General features: G+C 29.0%; 2 protein-coding genes and 2 pseudogenes across 4 annotated transcripts, besides 2 other annotated features; 2 read left to right on the forward strand and 2 right to left on the reverse strand.

Annotated features, from left to right (window-relative positions):
- Positions 1-517: 517 nt before the first annotated feature.
- TVAGG3_0085970 (uncharacterized protein) lies at positions 518-1,436 on the forward strand (the record flags this gene model as incomplete). Its single annotated transcript, XM_051222263.1, has 1 exon — positions 518-1,436. A coding segment is annotated over one exon (919 nt), but the record flags the coding sequence as incomplete, so codon positions are not given.
- Positions 1,437-2,014: 578 nt separating this feature from the next.
- Positions 2,015-13,278: a mobile genetic element.
- Positions 5,629-7,401, forward strand: TVAGG3_0085990 (annotated as a pseudogene). Its single transcript has one exon. A coding segment is annotated over exon 1 (1,773 nt).
- Positions 8,551-8,823, reverse strand: TVAGG3_0086000 (uncharacterized protein; the record flags this gene model as incomplete). The annotated part of the gene is made up of 1 exon (XM_001284082.2): positions 8,551-8,823. One exon carries the CDS (start codon positions 8,821-8,823, stop codon positions 8,551-8,553), a length of 273 nt encoding a protein of 90 aa, XP_001284083.1.
- Positions 8,966-9,807, reverse strand: TVAGG3_0086010 (annotated as a pseudogene). Its single transcript has one exon. A coding segment is annotated over exon 1 (842 nt).
- A 1,542-nt stretch (positions 13,279-14,820) lies between the features above and the next one.
- Positions 14,821-15,137: a mobile genetic element.
- Positions 15,138-18,157: the final 3,020 nt, after the last annotated feature.

Raw genomic sequence — 18,157 nt, forward strand, 5'->3', positions numbered from 1 at the left:
TTGGGGCAGCTTTTGGCGTTATTGATTCAACAACGTCACTAATTGCTTCTTTATTCTTAAATATCCAATTTGCTCCTTTCTTAATCCCTTCCCAAACTTTATGCGCTCCTCTTTTTACTTTATCCCACAGTTTCTTAAAGAATCCTGCATCCATAGTTGATTATTTCATTAAAATTAAAAATTCATTTTCATCTTTTAATTTTGATTTTTTATTTAATAATAAATGACGACTAACTATTTAGTGCCAAACACAAAACCGATTAATGGAAATGTGTTTCATTCATTCGAAAAGATAAATGAAATATTCGCAAAGAATGACGGAAGAAGATATTATAGAGAACTTGAAAGTTCATGTTATGACTCTGATACTCCATATTTTGATGATAAACAAACTCATTTAAGAATTACAAATTCAGCTCATGATGTGAACCAATTAGGTGACACATATATTAAACGCAAAGTTAAAGCAACTCTAGTTTCAAATAAAGCTTTCACATGTGATACCGCTTTTAAATGCATGCGTTTATTCGTTGGTTACAAATCATCAAATCAAAGCTTTAAGCAATTAGAAGTAGAAACCGAAAGAGGTGATGCTGGTTATCTTCAGATGGATTGCGCCCGTGAATCTTTCGCATTTGCAACATATAAACCAAAATCAGAAAGGAAAGTTAAAAAGTTTGTTCATTCGTTATATAATAATGTTCAAAAATATGATAACTCAGTATGTGGTAAATATATTGACCCTTCAGAAGTTTTCAAGAAAGCAAATGAAGAAGTTGATGTCACTTTTGATATGATTATTCCGGTAAATGATTTGTTAGCATTTCAGGCGTTCGATGATTATCCTAAATCATTTGGTGAAATCATTCTTAAATATTATGTTTTCAGGGATACTTTAGTATTTTGTCAGGTTGACCCGTTAAGAGTTGCTGATTTACAAAATTACGTTTATGAAAAGATAACTGATGAAAATTATGAAAAGATTATGAATCATGTTTATAAATATGATCGCAAATTCCAACAAATCGGACTTCCTGCCAAATTAATTACAAGCTTAGCCGCTACATCTGCTGACGCAACAGTTGAAGACGTTATTATTTCATGCACAAAGATGGAAGTTTTAGAGGATAAATGCATTACACCAGGATACGGTTTAATTGAAGAATCAGTTAAAGCAATACCACGTTTATTTAGTAAGGAAGATCCATTCATGATTCCAGCTCAACATATTGACGTTCGTTCACTAAATGGAGGTTGCATCACTCCTGAAGGTATCAGCTCAGATTTCTCATACGCTCTTCATAATGTTACAGATGTTGTGTTAACATTTCCGAAGAATGCAATGCAAAGAACGGTTTTAGAAAATCCAATGCTTCGAGGTCTTCAGGTCACTATAGATTCCAGAAACTTCCCCGATCAAGCGATGACCACAGTGGGTGACATATTCTTTACACGTATGCTTCAAGCTTCTGATTTAGATGGAGTGAATGAATGCACGGAAGAATACGAGGACTCATTAACTAGACCACTGAATGATGATGATGGCACACCATTAGCTAGAACATGGAAAGACCAAACTTCATTCTTATGCACTATTCCAGTTCAACGTGATGGAGCGGGTATATTCTTTGATGGATTAGAAACTTTCAACTCACAAGTTACAGTACAAGTGAAAGCTTATCCAATCATTCAGGGTGAAAATGACACTTACTGTTCAAAAGTGACAAATCCTCCTCAGGTTTGGTTTACTAGGACTACATATTGGACATGGACACCGGATGAAGGTTTGAAATATCATCCAACAGGTACACCACCGCAGTATAGAAGTTCATATGATGAAATATTGATGAATAGAAATGTTTAAAATTATAAATTTATTTTTGATTAAATGGATTTAAATTCATCCACCCCTTATGAAGAATTAGCAGGAGTATATAATACATACGTAGATGATATGATTAATGAAGCATTGAGTGATAATAGAAATGCTCTATCTAAGGAAAAATTAATGAAAATTCCATATTCTGAATGTTACTTAAATTCAATCACTGCAGCAATTGGTAAACAAAATAAAGGTAAAACATTAACGATATTAAAACAAATTATCATTATTGCTAACACTTCACCCTATTCACATGTGTTAATTTATATCAACCGTTCAGGTTCACCTTCAGATGATACATTTGAATCTTTAAAGCATTTAATCAAAATTCCAATTATTTATTTATCACAAGAAGAAGCAGAAGATTATTTAAAAAACTTTGTAATGTATAAAGAATTATATAATACAATCAAGAAGCAAGGATTAGAGGATAAAATTATTGATAAACAACGGGATGAATTATTTGAAACACTTTCTATTTCAAATTTTGATAGAGAATTTTTGCATTCACTCATTTTTCTAGATGATGCGGTGAAATCAAAACTAATAACTAATGAGAAATCATATTTTAATCAATTATTAACTCAATGTCGACACATTCAGTGTTCATTCTTCATGGCTGTTCAATACTTTAAAGCATTAAGCACAAACATTAAATCAAACCTGTCCACCCTTTTCATTTTCAGTGGTTTTAGTCGTCAACAGTTGAACGTTATGCTTTATCAAGTGAATTTACCAATGAGCATTAATGAACTTTACACACAATATCAACAATTAGGAGAACATGGAAAAATAATAGTTGATTTAAATAAAGGTTCCATTAAATTCGAATAACTTTTTATAATTAATTTTTATTTTTTATTTATAATTAAACATGACAGAAATTGCAAATCTTCTACAGGTTCCATTAAAACAAGGAACAAACAAAAAGGGTGCATATAATAGAACTATGAAAGTTCCAGACGGAATGAAAGAATTAGTCCACATTGTTGCCGGTCTTCAAAAGGATGTTAAACAAATGAGAAACGTTTTAACATTACCAGAAGCTCAAGCATATGCCAAACGTCACGGACCAAATTGGGAAGCACACGAAGCAGACATTACGGGTCCAAATGGAAAACCTGATGGAATAAATGAAGTTTTCGTTACTGATGGTCAAGGAAATATTAAAGTCATAAATGGGTATAAATTAACAATGACGGATTATCCTAAACGTAAAGCATATAATGAACATTATCCTATGCAATTTGATGAAAATGGAAAAGCTGTTAAACAATACATTGGAGAAGGTGAAAATGGTCCAATTAATTCATACCGTCATAATCCATATTCTTACTTCAATGAAGAATTAAATGCTATTGAAGAGGGACCGGATGGATTACCACGATATTCTAACCAGTTTGATGGTCAATATGCAAATTTAAGACCTGAAATTCCAGCTAAGAAATTCTTTAAAGTTGCTTTATTCGATCCAGTTTTCGCAAATGTTAAAGATGAACTTAAACAGCAATTCCAACCAATTATAGTAGCAAGAATTGCATCAGGTGCTTTATCTCAAGCATTCAAAGATTTAATTAAGAAACCATTATATCAGCAACGAGGTTTAACTTATGATTTAGTTAAGGAATCAGATAAAAGAAAATTTGAGAAATCAATGATTATAAGAATGCAATTAATGAATATATTCGGTCTATTAATTTCGATGAAAATGCTAAAAATCAACTTCATGAACAAATACAGGAAATAATAGATTCAAAAGTTCCAGCAAAATAAAAGTTTAAATATATTTTTTTATTCGAATATAAATGAGAAGACGTTTCACTAGTCAAAAGAACACTAACGCAAAAGCAGAGATTACGGTTGGTTATAACGTAAATGATGATAAATCACGAATTATTCAAAATGTTAAAGTTAATGTTAGTCCTGAATTAACAAGGTCAGCAACTCAACCAAATTTATTAACTCGTGACTTACCGAAGAATGAGGAAGAGAAAATAAAGAGATGGAGACCCAATCATTTTATCTGAACCTGGTAAAGAACCTGTTGAAATTCCCACTTATCCAACATACCCAGACCACTTGAACCCAGGAATCTACGATTACAGTCGCAATGCGCCATATAAAATAGACATTAATTCTGAATTAATGAAAATTTACCGTGATATCATAACTGATAATTATGATTCAATAATAAATTTAATTGACCAATCCGGTTTAATTATTTTACCTTATGAATCATTAATTCACATTATCGCCATTCTTTGTGATGTTCAAGATTCAGACGTGAAGATTCAATTTTTCATAGATGATGAGGTTTCATGCTGCGGAACAGTTGCAAAAATAAATCCTATAAAGGATATTAGCACAATTAAGATATCAAAGAACGGAACAACAACTGAACTTCATTTAACATATAATGATATTTATAATAAAATAGTTGATGAATATAAAATATCACTTGAAAAATTCTTTGTTAAGGCTATTTAATATTCAAGCATTAACATTATCGAATAATAATCCTTTGAATCATAATCGATAATAATTGACCTTTCACCAGTTTCTATCGTTTGTTTTATTTCTTTTTGTTCCCCACTATCCGGATCGGTCATTGTAATTGTTTTTGTTATAGTATCAGCTTTATCTTTAACTTCAATCTTTTTTCCATCGGGATATTTAAACCAAAATTCCAAAAATTCGATATTGTCAATCTGTTCATATTTTAATCTATCAATTACATTTTTAATACCATCTGAAAATCTTATGAAATGGTCATTATATGGGTTTGATTGAACTAAATTTGAATGAAGTGAAATATAACCTGATGATGAATATGACATCGACTCATATTTTCTGAAAACACTAAAATTTATAACATGAATGAATTTCTTATTCGTTGAATTTATGAATTCTTGAGGTAATCTTATTCTAGTTTTATTTATCACTGGAAAATAACGCTTTACCATATTTTTAATCGTAATAAAAAAATGTCAATTATCAATATTATTTCGAATAATAACTGTGAATTAAATTTAACAGTTAGCGGAATTTATAATGTTACTCTCGTTTCTGTGAGTGGTAAATTTAATCCCATTCTTTTAGACCCTTCAGATTATATATCATTTATTAAAGATGACCATGAGCCGCATAGCGGCGGGGTCGTAGACCTAAAAACGTATGATATGTATATAAATAATGTGATAACGAAATGGGATATTAACATGATTTTAAGTTATTTAAATGAATCATTTATCGTATGGTATGAAGAAAATTTTAAATCAAAACCTGATAAACTTTTTGAACTTGATGAAATAAATAACCTTATTAAATTTCCGCTGAAAATTAAATTTTGTACTCCTCGTCTTCGTTCATTGTTGGGGATATTAAATTTTGAAAAAGATGTTGGGGATGTTTTGTATTCTGACACTGGTTCTAATTTCATTTTAATCAAATGTGATAAAGTTAATACCCCAATGAGATTTTCACATCAAACATTAGACCCTAACTCTTACCCATCAATACAAAACATTTTATCCATCAACTTAAACATATTTTCTTTATCATATCCGTTTCAATTATCCGGGAATTCATTTATTCTTCATTCAAAAGATTTATCAAATATTAAATTTAGAATAACTGACCTATTTGATTGTGATTTAGAATTTATGAATGAAATATTATGGCAATTTCAAATAGAAAAAATAGCTGATGAGATAACAGATTAAATATTTATTTTTAAATCGTAATAAATGATTAAACAACAGCAACCACAGACCATTACATACGCCATATATGCATATAATTCAAAGACGGCAGAACAAACGCAAATGTTGAAATATGGAGATTTGGAGATAGTATTGAAAAATGACCATTTCGAATTCGTTTGCAAAGGTGGTGCAGTGATATCAAATATAAAAGAAATTTTATTTATGAATTCAAAAATTAAAGGAATAACGGATGATATAACATCAATTCCACCAGAAGAACAAAGATATTACGCATTAAATGCATTTCCTAAAGTTTTGAAGATTGGAAGATTTAATTTAAATGAGGAATTCATAAAAGGTTTCCTAAATGACATAATGAAGAAGGCAAATTTGGTTTATGTTGATGAAAAGATAATGAAATTATAGAAAGGGTTGATAGTGAATTAATGAAGAAAGCAAATTTGGTTTATGTTGATGAAAAAGATAATGAAATTATAGAAAGGGTTGAATGGTATCATGAACGGACATCAAAGATTTTAAAAACTAAAGCTGATACAGGATGGGTTTCAGGATGTTTAGACCTTAAAGCAGATAAGGAATATGTTAACGATGAGTTAAATAAGAAGGCAGATAAGGAATATGTTAACGATGAGTTAGGGAAGAAGGCAGATAAGGAATATGTTAACGATGAGTTAAATAAGAAGGCAGATAAAACATATGTTAACGATGAGTTAGGGAAGAAGGCAGATAAGGAATATGTTAACGATGAGTTAGGGAAGAAGGCAGATAAGGAATATGTTAACGAAATATACCAAAGTTTGATAGGAACAAAAAATATTGAAACTATTGTTGGTGACTTTTCTGTCAATGAAGAAAATAAATATTTTAGATGGGTGTTTGTACAGTCCTTAAGAAATGGTATACGGTATAAACTCATTCCGAAAAATAACAATGAAATGTATGTAGGCTATATAAAGAATAATGGCACACAAGTTAAAGTTCCATTAGACAACAACTGCTACTTAAACTTATATGGAGACGAACAAAAGAAATATTTAAGAGTTTATGAAATGGTAGATATGACATTGTCTAACGTAGCTCCAGCACCGTATTATTATGACTATGGTGTTGACGCACATGTAGACCCAAAAAAGCAAACATTATATTTAGAATATTATAGATATAAAAGATATAATGCAATAGAAAAAACGAGAATAGTATATTATTATACAGATGACAAAAATAAATATTATAGTCAAGATTTTACATACCCTGAAAACATAAGATTATATTATAAAAAATATTCTGACACAAACCAGAAGAAACCCGAAATAGTTACACTATATTTTAAGTTCAAAAGAGACAATCCTATAATATCTCATATGTTTGATTTAATGAACCCAGTAGGTTCTATTTATACATCTATGGATGTGAGAGGTCCTCAAGCAATGTTTGGTGTTGGTGCATGGGAACAAATAGTCGACAGGTTTTTGTATTGTGCAAACTCTTCAAAGGAAACAGGGGGAAGTAAAACGATTACAGGTGAAAATTTACCTGCACACAGTCACTACATAGATTTAAGCACATCTCAAGCAGGTTGGCATAAGCATAGATATTGGGATTGGTCAGGAATGACAAAAGGTAAAGGATATGATGTTAAAGATGATGTTAAATTTGCCATAAATTGTTACTGGAGTGACACTCAGGGAGAAGGAACCATAACATCGCGTTTCAGGATATACACAAACAACGGGACAAAGTAAAGAATACATGCCACCATTTATGACTGTATTCGCATGGTATAGAGTTCAATGAACGCTCAATGTTTGTGAAACAAACTTTAGGAGCTCCAAAAGAGCAAACGACATAATTTAAATTTTTATTTTAGTATAAATGAAGATTCTACCATATGGTGTTATTGGAAGAGATAAAGATGGAAACCCAATATTTGATCCAAAGTTAAAATTAAAGTTACTGACAAGACAACAACTTGAAAAGTTGCTGAAACCAAAACAGAATGAAAATGAGAAAATGAGAAAATGAGAAAGAAAAAAAATTTAAATTATGCAATTTTATTTTTATCATAAATGACCAAATTAATTAAGCCAACTATTTCTAAATTAATGATACCAATGAAATCATTTCATGGAGTACTTATCCCAGGTTCTTCACAATTAGCCGGGGCAGGTGTTGTGACTCAAGGTGGAACATTAGCGAATCCATTCAAATTATTAACTAAAGATGAAGTTAATAAAATGATGATAAAATAACTGATAACAAAATTTTATTTCACTACTACCATAAAAACAGGTGAAAAAACAGGTGAGATCTCACCTCTTCACCTAAATTATATTTTAGGTCAAAGCTTCCACGAGAGAAAAGATTCCTCATTCGCTAAGGATTCCAAAAATGAAAAAATCATTGATTTCGGCTGAGAAAAAACAGCAAAACCCTTCTTCCACGGGAACAAAGAAATAAAGAAGAAATAAAGAAGAAATAAAGTAAATTTTTTATTTATTCCCGTGGAAGATAGAGCACTTTTATGACACTTTTTATTCACGACAAACAAGACAAACAAAGAAAATAAGAAAATACGGCGCTGTCGCGGTTCGAACCACAGACCCTGACCCCTCCATAACACCACCTTAGACCACTGTGCTACGTAGCCTGTCGACATAAGATTTTATAAATTGCATATTTGACGTAAATTTATTTCCCAGTTATTCAAAAATAATTAATTATTGAATAACCTAAAAACATTAACGATAAAATAAGTGATAACAAATTTTTATTTTTATCATAAATGAATACCCCACAAGCTCAAAATTTACCACGAATCATAACAAGGGAGGAAATGATAAAAATGATGCAAGAACATGTTAAAAATAACAAACCACTAAAATTGAGAAAATGTGGTTATGCAGTAATGATGGAAAGAGAGATGTTGTCGAAGAGGAATAAAAATTAAATTTGGATTGAGTTTAAAAATTCATCTTTATTAAATTCATCTCTTCCAATCAATTTATTTATTCTATTAAATTCTTTTATTTTTGCTTCACTCAGTTTAAGGATTGAACGGTAAGTTTCTAATTTTTCGATTATTTCTTTCCTCTCTTTATCGTTTTCAACCCCACCGCATTGTGGCTTCTTTTTGTAATAGCATATTTTTGATTTAATTCTGTTTAGTTTCTTTTTATATTCATCGTCTGGACTCTTGACTGCTTCGTTGTTACTCATTTCTTACGAAATAAAAAAATTAAATATTATTTAAATATAATGGAGTAATAAAATAAATCGGAATTTCTATTAATTTATTGTCAACTTCAACTAATGCATTGCCGTTAATATATCTAACAAATTCAGCTATTGTGTCAAATCTTCGTCTTCTTTTTGTCATTGAATTTATCAGTTTTTCCATAATCGAGATGAATTAAAACTTTATCCTTGTTTAAAATTCATGAGCCCTGAATTAATTTGTTCACGTTTAACATCATTCAACCTTTCCATTTGCTTTCTAATATATTCCCATTCTTTTGAAATATCATTTTTCATTTCCACTGGTTTCATGTTTATTGTTCTATGCCATGTATTATTGTAATAATATACTAACTGCTGTATGATGGAGTCATGATTTCCATCCCAGTATATCTGACCGTTAACCCCTAACGCATCTCTAAGAGTTCTCATTACCGCATCAACTATTTTATTATGAAACGTATATGGAGAGGATGAAAAGTAAAAATTAATTTGTGGGAAATAATGAGTCATAGCTGCCTGAAATCCTTTATCACCATCACCCCTTATATTATCTACTCTTTCATGATCTAGTAAGTATTGAATAGCTCTTCTTGTTTCCTGTTCTGTTTTCCCTTTCACCGGAATGCAATATAAATATCTGGTGTTAATGTTAATGGCAAATAAATAAGTAACGTTTCCTCTTGAATATTCTAAATGATCGATTTCGTATGAATATGGATATGGTGCAAATGAAGGGCGACTAAATTTTTCCTTTAACGGTTGAATTTTTGGGTCAGTTGGTTTATTTAATATTTTGAAATCCTTTTTAAAATCTTTTTGCTTCTTTAATGTTTGAAATGGATATAATAAAGTGAATGATGAAGGATTAACTGAAGGAGGAGGAGGTACTGTCGTTGGAGGGTTTGGTGTTGCAGGTGGTTTAATTTTATCTGCTTTGATTTTGGATTTCATTCCCCCCTTCATTAATTCTGGATGTATTCTATTCATTTGTTTTAAATATGCTGTATATAAAGGTTTGATATACTTTCCCGCTTCGAGTTTATGAATGAATCTTCATATTTAAAAGTCGGGCTGAATATGGTTTAACTAATGAATCATAAATTAAAGCTTGTGCTTCATTTATGGTCTGAAGGACCTGGGCGTTTTGCACCTTTTGTTTTTGTTCCTTTGGTTTTTGCGGCTCAGGATTATATAATTTATATAATTTATATAATTCATCAATATCTTCTTCTGTTAATACTTTATTTTTGAAATCTTTCAATTGTTTAAGTTGTGATTTACTTTTTCCCTTTGAATATTCATTATTTTTAATTTTGTCTTTAATTTTAGAAATTATTTTATCATGATATTTCAAAACTTCATTTTTATAATAATATATAATAATAATCCATATCATCACCCGTTATATTGTTATCATGTTTTTGGAGATATGATTTTAATTCATAATAATTAAGAAAATTTTGATTAAGTACTAAATCATCAATTAAATTTTTTAAATCTGCTATTCATTTATATAAAAATAAAATAAATGTTTTAAGGGTGCCCCCTCTTTGAATCATAGTATCAAAACCATTATTTACGGTTCCTTTTGTCTCTTCTGTGGCATTTTATTAAATAAATGGCATACAACATCCATTTTCACAACATACAGCCTTAGTGTGTGCTCCTGTTAATGCAGTCTTACCGATTGTTAAGCGAGTCATTGACCCGTTTTTAAGTTGTAAATTAATATTCTGACCATCAAATATCACTTTATCATTTATTATATCCAAATAATTTTTAGGTGTTAATTGTTTATTTTGTCGTAAACTAACTCCTTTCATTTTTTGTGCAATCTTTTTAAAATCACTTCCATCAATTGAACCGTTGAATGAAGTATAACACTTAGGACATAAAGCAACCATGTTATCACCTTGTTTCTCAATTGCTAAACCCAATAACTTCTTCTCATGTGCTTTTTCTTCAGCTTTATTCTTTAATTTAGGTTTAAATTTCTCATTAAAACAGAAGAAATCAAAAGGTGCGAATTTGTAAATGTTTTTATCATAAAATTTTTTATCGGTTACAATTGCTTGAAATGCTTGAGTGTTAGGAAGATTTGGGTCGCCAGCGATTGCCCAATAAGATGAATCAGTATCACCTTCAATGAAATGAAAACGATTAACATCCATGCATTTATACATAAAATCATAAATGAAAACCAAATACCAGTATTTTGCGTTATCTAAAGTGAAGAATGCCTCTTGTAAACATGTATCACATCTATAAAATCTATCTTTAAGCATCACTTGATACGTATCCTTCCTATTTCTCTTATGTTTTTAAACTTATTTGACATACATGCAACGCGTGCCTTCTGTGCATTCATTATTTTAGTCTTTGCGTAATTTTGTGTATTCATTGCATCGTAACCATATGATCCATTAAGTGAAATCTTGCAAAATAAACTTTTTCCTTTATTTCCTTCTAATTCAGCCTTTTGTCTTTCGTTCATAAATTCGTTCGCAAATTCATTAAAACAAGTATTTTTCGTAAATGTTAAAATTGATTGAATGTCATCAATGATAAAATGAAATCTGTCTATTAGATACCAAAGATAATAAGAAGAAAATGGTTGATATTGGTTGTGTGTTGATGCTAACTGAGTTAATTTTCTGTTTCTGGTCAACTGGTAGATTGTTTGATTTCATGTAATTATACATAAAACCCAATTGTTTTTTCATCTGTGATAATATCAAAGTTTCTTATTATTGGTAAAAAGTTTATGTAATCATTAATGTATTTTTCATCAATGTGACCCTTTACTTCAGCCACGAATAAAGTATTTTTCTTCTTAATTATTCCCAGTGCTTTTGCTTTCTTTGTTGCTGTATCACAAATGATAACACCATTCAATCTTCCCGGCATATACATTTTATGGTCAGTATATTGAATGAAATCATGAGGATTAGATGAAAATGATGAAGGATATAATGAATTAAAGTCAACACCAACGAAATGAGTCATAATGTTGGAAGTGTCCTCATTTGATACAGTTTTAGTTTCTGGATTATATGAAAGTTTATTAATGTGCGTGATTCCTTTAAGATTTACTCTATGTTGAACATTTGATAAACCACCAGTAATTCCATTACGGAGGATGTGATAAGCTTCAACTGAATCTAGAGTCATTGGTAAATTATTTTTTAATGTATAATTTCTTAAATTGATTCTTAAACGTTGAACATCTTCATCTTTATTTGATTTTACGACATTGCAATAACAACACATTAACTGACAATTTTCTTTGGTATGTGGTTTTTCATTATCGATTCTATCTAATGTTGGTTTATTAGCATATGTAAACGCTTTACCACACATTTTGCATTTAGATGAAAGGATTAAATCGTGATAGTATTGATAGTCATCCATTGAAACATTGTTTTTAGTATCCCTTTCTGCTTTTTCATCTTGTTTCTTATATGAATCAATTTTATATTTCCAATACTTTTTTGTTAATTCAAAACTTGATTCCACATTTTCTTCTTCTGGATATGTTTCGTTAGGATTGAAGTTCTTATATGCTAACGCGTAACGAATCATTGATGCATTCGATGATAAAGAAAGATTATGAAGCATGTCAATTTTATAAACAAATGTTTCTTCAATAATTTTATCAATTGGGTCAATCATAATTTCAACGTCTTTATTGCAATAATGAATAAAATATTCTAATCTATTCTCAAAATTTTTAGCATCATTGAGATATATTTGATAATCTGAATCGGATATTGTTTCTTGAGTTAATGCTGAATAAAATGAATCTTGAGTGAATGGTTCCACTTTATATAATTCATCTTCGTAATTCTCCCATGTGATGAATTGATAAGGGAAAAAGGATTTAACACGTGATTTATTGTTTCCGAAATCTTGAGTGAATTGGTCTAATGTTCCACCCGCTATATAATTTCTGATGTCAATAAATCTTAATTCATATGGACAGTTTGTTTTCTTTACAATGATTTGCTTAAATTGAGAAGAAGAACCCAGCATTGATTTTATTTTCCATTTTGCAGTGTTTAAATCACGAAGAATTAAATTTAAATCAAACTTTCCCGAATTAAAACCTATGATATTCACTTTATTGAATTCCTCATCTAGAAGTTCTTTAAATGCTTCCTTCTGTTTTTCATTTAATGTATGGGACAAAGTCCCCGCCGTTTGGTCCGTTTGCGGCTTCATTAATTCTTCATATTGTTCAATATTTGATTTAGCAACTAATGAACAGGTTGAAAATAAAAATTCAATCCAATCAGAGATGAACGAATCACTTGATGTTAAGCAAAAATTCCTCGTAAATGTTTTATCACGGTCTACGACCTCGCCGCTTCGGTCTGAAAGACCTTCAGGACTCAAAGAGTCCGTTTGCGGCTTTATTTTGACAGTTGATGATACCATAAATGGTTTTAAGTAAGCGTTCAAAGTTGCACATTCAGAAAGTTGAAGTTCTTCTTTAGTCTCTAATGTTTCGAAGTCAAAAGTAATATAATATCTTGTTGGTTTATAATATTCCTGCAAATTGTGAGCTAATAGCCATTGATATATCTTCTGTTTCGTGATATGTGGTGCATATGGTTGTTGTGTGTTTTGCAATTGAACGTCTTGAATTAATCTTCCATTATTTTCTTTACATTTCTCACAATGTTTTAAAAATCTTCTTTGGTTTTTCCTTTCTGGGTCATCACGGATAGAATATACTTCTTCTTTGCAAAAGGGGCAAACTTTATATCCTGTGAGTGCTTCAACGTCTGTAATTCTGTCAGCGTGAAGTTTTCCACATGGACTCTGTGTTAATAAAATATTTACTGTTTCAAATTCTGGATCTATCATTATTGATTCCACTAATGGAAAGTCTACCTTATTTATGTCTACGTCTTCTGGTTGAGGGTCACAATAATAAAAATCAATATTAACGTTTAACATTCTTGCTAACCTCTCACTTTCTGATGAAATGTCAAATCCTTCATATGCATCTATGGCTTCATTTAAATAACTTCTACGAGTTTTAGGATTAACACCATCAGGAATGTTATAGAAGCGTTTAAATAACCTTCTACCTTCGGCTCTTATTTGATTATCATTCATTTTAGCTGTTCCGTTTTTGTTCATTTATGTAAGAATAAAAAATTAAAAAATAAATAAAAATAAAGTTTATTTTTTTAAAGTCCAGGGCTCCAGGGCTAAAGTCCATAAAATGAATTAAGAACACATAAATTTTTATCATCTGCGACGTGACGAATACATTTTAATTTACTCAAGAATGCGTACCCTGATACATTAAATCTAATTCCTGTCTTATTTAATTTCACAACTTTGAAAAGGAATGTATGAATAGCTATAAAATGATGAGATGATGTTTTATGGGTTGCTTCCATTTTTTCTGAAATAAATGAATAAATATAATGTTTATAAGTTTTCATATCTTTTATATTCTTAATAACGAATGGTATAGACCTTTCAACTTCGTCTTCCTTCGGTGCTGTTCTTTCATATGAAACATTATAGTATCTTCAATAATGAAACCACAATCGCATAAAATTTTATATGTACCAATTGTTTCTTTTGATATTTTATCTAACAAATCAAAAACTTTATCAACACCTGTACATTTATTTAAATAATAATTTGTGTAAATATCATGGTCTTCTTTCTTAATCGTATTTGTTGCATATGTTACATTTTTCAGTGCTTTTTTGAATTTTTCAGAATCAAGAGGAGGTGAAAGTAATATACATGGATAATCTCCATCGTCAATAAATTGTAACTTATGTTTATGAATAAATTTTGTGCCTTCTTCTGAAAGTGTTTCATCTATTTCACCATCTAATAAATTTTTAGTAGATTCCAAAAAGTAATTTTTATATCTTTCTTCATGAGATTTTTGAACTTCTGATTCTGAAGCTGGGATATTCATTAAACCCTCTACTTCATTCTCATTATATTTTTCAACTTCTCTTAATTCCTTAATTTTTTCATCTATTTCATCTCTTATTTTTTCCAGTCTTTCAATTTCATCATATTCATCATCTTTAATCCGTTCTTCATAATATTCAGGGAAAACATCAGGTTCTTTAGGTTTTTCTTCTTCAGATGTGGGATATAAGAAATTTATAACATCATCTTTATTCATTTTTCCATCATAATCTAAATCATTTAATAACTCCGCGAATTTTTGACAATTTCTTAAATAATATTTATTAACTTCATAACTCGCCTCCTCTAATATATCCTTTATTTCCTCGTTTGTGAATCCCAATTTTTTAACGTCGTTAGTCTTGACACTCATTTTCTTACGAATTAAAAAAATAAATTATTCAAAAAATGTAAGACATGAATTTTTAAAGTTTATTTTTTTATTTTTTTTATTTTTTTTTATTTCATTATGTATGGGTTTAGTGAAAATTTCTTACGATTCTGAAAATTTTTAAATCTTGATTTATTCAAAAACGTAAGAATAAAAACCGTAAAAATCATACATTTTTTACTTCATATGTAAAAAAAAAATGATACAAAATCGCTCAAAAATGTATGAATTCTTACGTTTACAAAAAAAGTCACAAAACCCGTCAACATATACTACTAAACAATGATAAAAATGAAAAGAAATATAATTCTATAAAATAATGATAAATATGAAAAGAAATAGAATAGCATTAAACAATGAAAAATATAAAAAGAAATAGAATTTTATAAAACGATGTTGAATATGAAAAGAAAAAGAATAGCATAAAACAATGATAAATGTGAAAAGAAAGAGATTACCATAAATTCAAGGAAAATATGAAAAGAAAGACAATTGAATAAAACAATGATAAATGTGAGAAGAAAGAGAATATAATAAAACATTGATATACATGAAAAGAAATATGATTATATAAAATAATGATAAACATGAAAAGAAAGAGATTTTCATAAAACAACGATGAACATAAAAAGAAATATAGTTTAAGGGTTTCGTTTTGCGAAAAAAACGTACAATACGCAATTTCGCTAAAAAAACATTTAGCTAGCAATTTCGACCTTTGACTCCACTCAAGACGTCACTTTTTTAATTTTGCGGTATCATATTTTTGGAAAATCTTTATGAATATTATATAAAAAGTCTCTTTAATATCTATATTTCATATTTTTATCGATTTTTAAAGTTTTTGCGAAAAGTATTCAATTATTTTTGCTATTTGGTCGGGTAAATGTCAGATTTGCGACATTTTCTGATATGATATTCAGATTCTACGTTGATAATAATGCTTATAGAACCCTCTTGCTATTGTGTCAAAATTGCGAAACGATAGCAAAAATTTCTCGCAATATCAAAATTGAGATATTGAGTGAATTATGCATTATAGAGATTAAAAATCTGATTTGTGAAAACATCTCATCAGTTTCTAGCTAATTCAAAAATCTTTACTATCTTATTCGATTAAAATGAAAAGGGAATAGTTTCATTATGCTTTAAATGACAGCCTTATAATATCATAGTTTTCGCTCAATATGCAGCATTTTTTTTTCGAAATCTATGGTCAATATCCTAAATACTGATTGCTTTGCATTCATATCTCTTACATTTTCTATACCCACATCACTATTCATTGCTATTCCTATCTTTTTCATTTTTGTTTGTTTCTCATAATTTCTCAAAAAACATGATAACTTGATATTTGTAAATATCATACTTTATAACGTAAATAAGAACTTGACCTATTAAGAAAAGCAGTAATGAAAAGAAAATCTGAAATTCATAAAAATTACAAGTTTCTGATGACAATTAGCTTAATTAAACCAGGTACAAGATTATATAATTGTATTTTCTATCCAATTATCCATATAATATCTTATCCAGAAAAAATAACTTGATCAATACCAAATGATTTTTTAACTAGTAAATAAAGTATTTTCTTTACACACACATTGTATATCATAGTTTTTTTTTTGGTTTCGCAAAACATCCAAAAACAAATATGCTATAAAAGTGACAATTTTAGCAAAACGAAACCCTTATATAGTTTGATAAAACAATGATAAACATGAAAAGAAAGAGAATGTAATAAAACAATGGTAAATATGAAAAGAGACAGAATGTAATAAAACAATATTTAATATGAAAAGAAAGAGAATGTAATAAAACAATGATAAATATGATAAGACAGAGAATTTTATAAAACAATTATAAACATAAAAAGAAATAGAACTGTAAAAAACATTGATAAATATGAGAAGAAAGAGAACTAGTTTCATGTTAACATCAGAACCATGTTCGACTAAGAATTTGACAATATCTGTTGAATTCATTTTGATTGCAATACCGAGAGGACATTCATTAATATTCAGAGAATACCAAAAAACAATGAAAAATATGAAGACAAAGATAATTCCATTAAACAAGAATAAATATGAAAAGAAAGAGGGTAAGATTCATATTAACATCAGAACCATGTTCAACTAAGAATTTGACGATTTCAGTTGAATTTGTTTTTATTGCAATACTGAGAGGGCATTCATTAATCTAGAGAGAATTATATAAAACAATGATAAATATGAAAAGAATAATAATTGTTTTAACCAATGATATATATGAAAGAAAAAAGAATACAAAAACACAATGATAAACATTAAAAGAAATATAATTCGATAAAACAATGATAATTATGAAAAGAAAGATAATTTCATAAAACAATGATAATTATGAAAAGAATGAGAATAGCATAAAACAATAAAAAATATGAAAAGAAAGAGAATTCCATAAAACAATGAAAAATATGAAAAGAAAGAGAACAAGTTTTGTGTTAACATCAGAACCATGTTCAACTAAGAATTTGACAATATCTGTTGCATTCATTTTGATTGCAATACTGAGAGGACATTCATTAATATTGAGAGAATTTCAAAAAACAATGAAAAATATGAAAAGAATGATAATTTCATAAATCAATGATAAACATGAAAAGAAAAGGATTATAGCGTATGTTGATAATTCCTCCATGAGTAAGTAAATAAGATGCAACTTCATAATTTCCGAAATGCATACTTTCTGCTATTGAATAATTAGTTTGTCCAAAATTTGATTTAAAGTACTCAGCAATTTCATAGTTATGATAATCCAATGCTGTACTAATCATGTTATTAAATGAATTACCTTCTGCTATCATTTGCATAAAAATGTTCTTATTTCCGGCTTGAACAGCATATTTTCCCGATTCAAAAGTGTATTTAGCACCTAAAATTTTCAAGTAATTGAAACACAATTCTGATCCATATTTAATTGCACAATCAAGTG

This window comes from Trichomonas vaginalis, chromosome IV, assembly GCF_026262505.1.
Source record: "Trichomonas vaginalis G3 chromosome IV, whole genome shotgun sequence".
Lineage (NCBI taxonomy): Eukaryota > Parabasalia > Trichomonadida > Trichomonadidae > Trichomonas > Trichomonas vaginalis.